This window comes from Lactuca virosa, chromosome 4, assembly GCF_052849685.1.
Source record: "Lactuca virosa cultivar CGN04683 chromosome 4, Lactuca_virosa_CGN04683_v6, whole genome shotgun sequence".
Taxonomy (NCBI): domain Eukaryota; kingdom Viridiplantae; phylum Streptophyta; class Magnoliopsida; order Asterales; family Asteraceae; genus Lactuca; species Lactuca virosa.
The window spans coordinates 269,958,666-269,965,769 of NC_136429.1; the positions used below are offsets into that span (position 1 = coordinate 269,958,666).

Consider the following 7,104-nt stretch of genomic DNA (forward strand, 5'->3'; position numbering starts at 1 on the left):
AACCTAAACAGATGCTACATTTCCATAGTTAGAAATAACCGATCCTCATCCATGACGAACCGATTTCTCCAGCCAAATCTTAAAGATTCCAGTCGATCCTAAGATTATAAAAGTTAACAGAATATGAACGACAGTTTAAATTTTAGGTTCACAACTGATAATAGACTCACAACATGTTTATGGAAACGTAAAATCTGCAAGATGAATGGACAACTCAAATAAACAGCCCACAAATTTTCCTCACAGTTTCTACATGTTGAAAATCCTGCATTCCCATCACACACAAATCAGCTAAATATCTGAAAGAGGTTTAAGCATAAGGACCAAATGAAAATTACACATATTACAAGAGGAACCAACACAACCTCAAACACAAAAAAGACCCTAAAACCTAAAACATTAAAAAATATCAACGTGGAACAGCAAAAAGTATCATACATGGCAAACATACTGTAGCTAGATACATCCTATTATATAATTAGGAAAGTCTAACTCCCAAAACCAAATCAAAAATTTTATGTAAAAAATCAATAGAAATACATCTAAAATTTCATCAGATACATGGCATAAGTTTTTCTTATGAATCAATAATATGAGATACTTTCCATATCTGTGGTGATGACAACTTTCTGAACGTTATGCTCCAGCAAAAAAAAACACAAATCAATCCAGGGAAGATGAGAACCATTGGTTACCTACAAATCGGAATCAGAGTGAAAAATAGGAATCGGGAGTGAAAGAAAGATATAACCGTTGCATATAACAAAGTTCTGAAGATGATGACGGCTACATATAGTGATGCAGATGGTGACAACAGAGAGAGGGAGGCAAATTCAGTTTAGGGTTTGGAGAGAGAGAGAGGGAGAGAGAGAGAGAGAGAGAGAGAGAGAGAGAGACGACGACGACGAAGATTAGTGAACATAACATGAATTCAAAACTACAAATTTGAATCAACCACCGTATCATTTATTCAATTCATGAATCAGTGGCGGAACCAGAAACATTTAAAAGAGGTAGCACAAAAAAAAAATTCCGATAAAAGATAGTAAAATAAAGTTTTTAATTACGATTTCAATAGAAATAACAAATTAGCGCAAAAGTTTTACATAACATTTTAAAGTTGACCTCTACGATTGCCCATTTCTGAAAGCGTTCTATCACTCGTTCGATCTTAACATCAATAAGTGCTTCTTTTTCTACACTACAAATCAAAGCATCATTCAAAAAATCATCACCGATTTTATTACGTAAGTCGGTCTTCAAGAGCTTCATTGCGTAAAAACATCTTTCAACGGTTGCGGTTGCTACGGGTAAAACCAAAGTCAACTTTAATAACCTATAAACCAAAGGAAAAGAACGATGTTTTCTAGTGTCCACCATCAAACGAGAAAGTTCTGCAATGCCCTTCAAATTAGCAAATCTCTCATCATCAATCAAAGGGTGATAATATGTTTCAAGTTGACCATCAAGATACACCCTTTCCAAATCATTAAAATCATTTTTGTATAATTCACTTAGCTTCACCAACTTTGATTTGTCAAACATAGAAAATGTATTACAAGGACTCAAAGCTGCCATGTATTCTAGATTGTGGTTGTGGTTGTGGAGTAGGTTATGGTTGCGGAGTAGTAGATTATGGTTGCGGTGGTATAGTAGGTTGTGGTTGCGGTGGTATAGTAGGTTGTGGCCTTTTTCCTCCACCACTTTCATCAGTACTACCAACATCCAGTTTCCTTTTACAAAAATTTACAATGGAACCCTACAAATTCACAAGCAAATATGAATTTTAACCTAGTTTCATCATTCACCAACAAATTAACAATAACAGTTAATAATAAGTTAATAATAAGTAAATATGATAAGGGAATAAGGGATTAAAGAAATACATTAATTATAAAAGTATTGATTATAACAAACTAGCAATGCATTAAAAGAAGGGTTTAAAGAAATACTTATTTCATTCTTGATATATGCTAAAAAGCTCCACCAAGCCAAGCCACCAAGCCTTTGAGAGAGAGAATAAGTGAAATTGAAGCCAAATTGAGAGAGTGGGCAAGTTGATTTGGCAAAAAAAATGAAGATTCTTTTGCTTGCCCTTTTGTGTTCACAGTGGACGGACGTACTAAATAAAGAAAATAAGGATTTGTTTTTTTTTCTTTTCCCTAATTCCCCTGTGTACTTATACCCGCACCAATTCCAATTAATGGGCTTTTAAGCTTTATTTTTATTTTAAGTAAATGGGCTTATTAAATAGCAATTTCTTATTTATTATTAGCCCAATAAATTAAAAATATAATTGGGTTAGTACATTATTAGGTAATGGGCTATTAGATATTTACATTATAGTTAGTTTTTATTCTTTATTTAATCTAGAAATTAACATAATTTTTTTAGTAATGCACTAATATATAAAAAAATAAAAAATAAAAAAAATTACACTATTACAAAATTTTTAAGAGGTGCACTGGCTACTACTGGCTCCAAGCCTGTTCCGCCATTGTTTCTGATTCTTAGTGAACGGCTGCGAATATGGGTTTGATTCTGATTCATTGATTCTGTTTTAGATTCTTTTTCGGATCAATTTGTGAATAAGAGATCAGCAGAGCAAATCTGCAATGACGAAAGGTTTTTTTTTGGAGAGCGGACTGTTGTGATGGTGCATTTAATCATTTATGAGCAGAGGGTTTTTGTAGGTGTTAGACCGATTAAACTTGCTGAAAGCGTGGGATATTTGGTATGTTAGACCGATTGATTTCCTTAATTTTCGATAAACATGGTTAATTCTAGCAATTTTTTTATGGAATTAGTTATATTTATATATCTTGACCCGATAAGATTTTAACGCTTGAATTGATTGTACATATCGCAATAACGTTTGTACGACTTAAATTTCAGCATTTTACCAAATACGCTTTGTAAGGTGTATATATATATATATATATATATATATATATATATATATATATATATATATATATATATATATATATATATAGGGAAGGGTTCTTTGGAAAAAAAAAACCCAAAAAAAACCCTAAAAATCATAAAAATGCATAAAAAAATACCTAGACATTACAAATCATTTTTTTGAATTTTTTTATCAAAAAATCGCAGCCTTTTTGACAATTTCGCTGAAAAAAAAAAAATCAATTTTTTTTTTTGAAAAAATTTTCAGCGATTTTATGTTAAAAGCTGCGATTTTTTGATAAAAAAATTCAAAATTTTTTTTTGTGATCTCTAAGTATTTTTTTTTATGTATTTTTATGATTTTTAGGGTTTTTTTATGGTTTTTTTGTTTTGCATAGAACCTAAACCTCTCTCTCTCTCTCTCTCTCTATATATATATATATATATATATATATATATATATATATATATATATATAAACATGCTTGAATGCCTAATTTTATTTTTTTAGCCCATCAAACGTTACCATTGAATGTAACGATTCATTTTGTTGTATATTCAATTACTTTGTAATTTTATTTTCGTTCCAATTATTTTATGTAGATGTATATTATCATGGATTATGAAATAATACACTGTAATGATTTAATTTATTATCTCCATTTAAATTTTGCAACGTATGCTTAATAAACAATTGACAGTTTTTTACTTCGAGTAAAATTTAACCGAAAACATCTATCTAGCGATAGCTACTATTAAAGAAACTTCTTATCTGATTTTTCTCCTGCATCATTCTACCAATTAATCTACTCGAGAACTCTCTCCACTCTCTCAAAATCCAGTCCGACAGCATGTCGACATACCTTGTTCCCGGTCAAAATACATGCTGCCACCTCACCGCAATTGACGCTGAAAACCAAATCCCAACAGAAGAAGAGTTACAAGCGTACAACAAGCTCGATGAAAAGCTCGACGATCTTCTTGCAACTCTTCCCAAACAGAAAGGTTGGAGAAGCCCAAACATCTTTTTACACAAAGGTTTCTGGTTGACCCCCCAAGCTATCAAAGGTTTACTAATGATCGATGACTACTTCCATCCCCAATCCACTGACATCTTCCTTGCAACTTTCATGAAATGTGGAACCACCTGGTTTAAAGCTCTCATGTTCGCCACCGCCAACCGTCACCGTTACAATTTTTCCGATCATCCTCTTCATCACAATGGACCCCAGAGTGTTTTCCCCTTCCTTGACTCCCACATTTTTCTTGACTATCCGGTAACTAAGTTCGACCATCTCCCTTCTCCTCGACTCTTCGCCACACACTTTGCTCACAGCTTGTTACCGATCTCACTGTCATCACCCTCGTCGACGTGCAAGTTTGTGTACGTGTGTAGGGATCCAAAAGACGTACTCATTTCCAAGTGGCACTTCATGAGCAAACTTAGGTCGAAAGAACTAACACCCATTTCGTTCAATGAAACGTACGAGCTTTTCTGCAACGGGATCTCAGAATACGGACCATTTTGGGACCATGTGTTGGGATACTGGAAAGCAAGCCAGGAATCACCTGAGAAGATCTTGTTCCTGAAGTATGAGGATATGAAGAGGGAACCGTCGGTGGAGCTGAAGAAGTTGGCGGCGTTCATGGGAATCCCTTTTACGGTGGAGGAGGAGAAGGGAGGGGTGGTGGGAGAGATTGAGAAGCTGTGTAGCTTTGAGAATTTGAGTAATCTTGAGGTGAATAATGACGGTGGTGGTGCTCAGAAGTTTACTGCGCAATTGGTGGTGGAGAATCGAGATTTTTTCAGGAAAGGAAAGGTGGGAGATTGGGAAAACCACCTTACAGAGGAGATGAGTGAGCGGATTGATTCAATCACTGAAAGCAAGTTGAAGGGTTCGGGGTTGACATTGGGTCTCACCAAAAGAAGTTAATCAAAATGTTAAAGTTTGTTTTTATTTATGGATAAACTATCAATCTAGTCAAAGAATCTAATGCATAAGTTTATTATAATTATTTCAGATATTCGATTGTTCTTTAACAGATAATAGAATATTTCATGTTAATTTTTCAACATAAAAATTACACTTCATTTACAAATTGTTACCACGGATGCTTAGTTGGTAGGCTATTGAATCACTAATGTCATTGAGGAAGTGGATCACTAAACACAATGTTTCAAAGTAAAGTAAATAGACGATGGGTATAAAAGAGCATTAGAGCATAATGGGTCGTGTTGCTTCTTGTTGTGGCTGAGTTGGCAGTTCATAACGTCTTTATAACATCAAAAACACCCCCCCCCCTCCTCGTTGCATCTTGTTGTGGTGCTTCTTGTTGTCTCCATGACAAGAAGAAACGTGATCACCTATTGGCTGCCCAAATTATCTCTCTCTATCTCTCTCCTCTTAACATGGTGTTATAACACCATGAACACCACCCCCTCATCTTGTTGCTTCTTGTTATAACACCACTTCAAGTTGCCCATACCATATGCTCCTAATATGCTCTTAATTAGCTCCTAGAGTGGCAAGACTGAGACTCTTTTTTCCATCCACTAAAGCCTATAGTTACGATACATTGGTTTTAACATGCATGATTCCGTTCATAAGATGGTTCCTAATATGTTTTTTAGACTAATTTGAAAGATTATCACGATAACATCCGGATCAAATTCTAAGCATTCTTAATTTCTCCTTTGTTGGAAGTCTTTGATACACCGGTTCATAATAAAAAAATTTGACATATTAGCAAACAAGTATCTTATTACTATGATTATAAACCTTTAATTACATATATGTTTTACAATTGATTACGATTAGTACTTCAAATTTTCAATAATATAAATCAACGAGGAAAGCAGTTTCTGTGTATAACACCATTCTCGGACGTCACCTCAACCTCACACAAATTCCAAACTTAGCAAAAACGAAATTTACTTGTTAGCATCAACTATTATTTTCCAAGTTCACTCATACCTATTTAAGGGGGACGGAGTGGTCCACTTTTTTGGAATAGCACCGGAAGTACCGGTGGTACCGCACTTTGGTGGTTCACTCAAGCTCTTTAGTCTCTCTCTCTCTTACATTTGAATATATTGAATGAGTTGAGAAATATATTGTTTTTATGTGTTATGGGTTGGAAGAGAGAGAGAGAGAGAGAGAGAGAGAGAGAGAGAGAGAGAGAGAGAGAGAGAGAGAGAGAGAGAGAGAGAGAGAGAGAGAGAGAGAGAGAGCTGATGTGATAGTGATTTGAATGGTTGGAAAGGGTTCCACTTCCTCCGCCCTAACAGTGGTGGGTATGGCCTTCGGAAGAGCTCAGAAGGGAGGCATGATGGTTTGATTTAGCGCATTGGGCAGAGCGGGGAATATTCCCCCACCAACTCAATCACATACAAAAAGAAGTTGCAACTGTATGGTTTTTTCGATTCAAGTTGCACACAAATTATGAAGAAAAAGTGACCAGCAGACCATCGGATGTACGATTAGTACCTTCGGTAGAGAAGTCAGATGACTATGCGATAACTATACCCTGATAATAATTCCATTTTTTATTTCATGTAACTAAAACTTATTTGGGCAGCACATCATCAATTTTGCAATTATTAATTTGATTATGATATAATAGTTGAACTTTAATAGGCATCTCATTCTCGTATAACCTTGTCCCATGGCTAAAATAAATAAATGAAAGAGAGTTATCATGAAGCTCACATGCATCATTTAACATCAATTGATAGTTCTTTTCCTCTTTTTCTTCTTTAATCCATTGCTAATCCTATTTATTGTTGTTCTTTTATGTAAAATAAAAATTAGTTAAATAATATTTCCTTGTATTAAGTAATTTTTTTTTTACTTAAATTTACATATTAAGTGTTCCAAAACCCTAAAATAGTGATGTTTCCTACTACGTATTTTTGCAAGTTGTCATGTTGCAAGAGAAAATTGTACAAATACTACAAGAATAAACCTTTATAACGACGACTTTGTTTGACCTTACTGTCACGGATTCAAGTTCAACATTACTTCTTGCCCGTGCGACGTACCGAGGTCCCTATAAAACCTCGATACCAGTCCTCCCAAATTACGCATGTCAACTGGTTTCGCCTTGCCATGGGCTCATCAGGGAAGCGACACTAGCCCCCGACGAGTTGTATTTGTAGAACGCTACGACCCCCTTCATTGTCACACACTTCCGCGA

The 7,104-nt window shown here is 34.9% G+C and overlaps 1 protein-coding gene and 1 pseudogene across 1 annotated transcript; one reads left to right on the plus strand and one right to left on the minus strand.

Annotated features, from left to right (window-relative positions):
* Nucleotides 1-214: 214 nt before the first annotated feature.
* Nucleotides 215-1,578, minus strand: LOC145105874 (uncharacterized). Its single transcript, XM_079042953.1, has 3 exons — nt 1,107-1,578; nt 348-391; nt 215-265 (listed from the first exon to the last, which is right to left on the minus strand). Exons 1-3 carry the CDS (start codon nt 1,576-1,578, stop codon nt 215-217), a joined length of 567 nt encoding a protein of 188 aa, XP_078899079.1.
* A 2,118-nt stretch (nt 1,579-3,696) lies between these two features.
* Nucleotides 3,697-4,930, plus strand: LOC145108282 (cytosolic sulfotransferase 5 pseudogene; annotated as a pseudogene).
* The last annotated feature ends 2,174 nt before the right edge of the window (nt 4,931-7,104 follow it).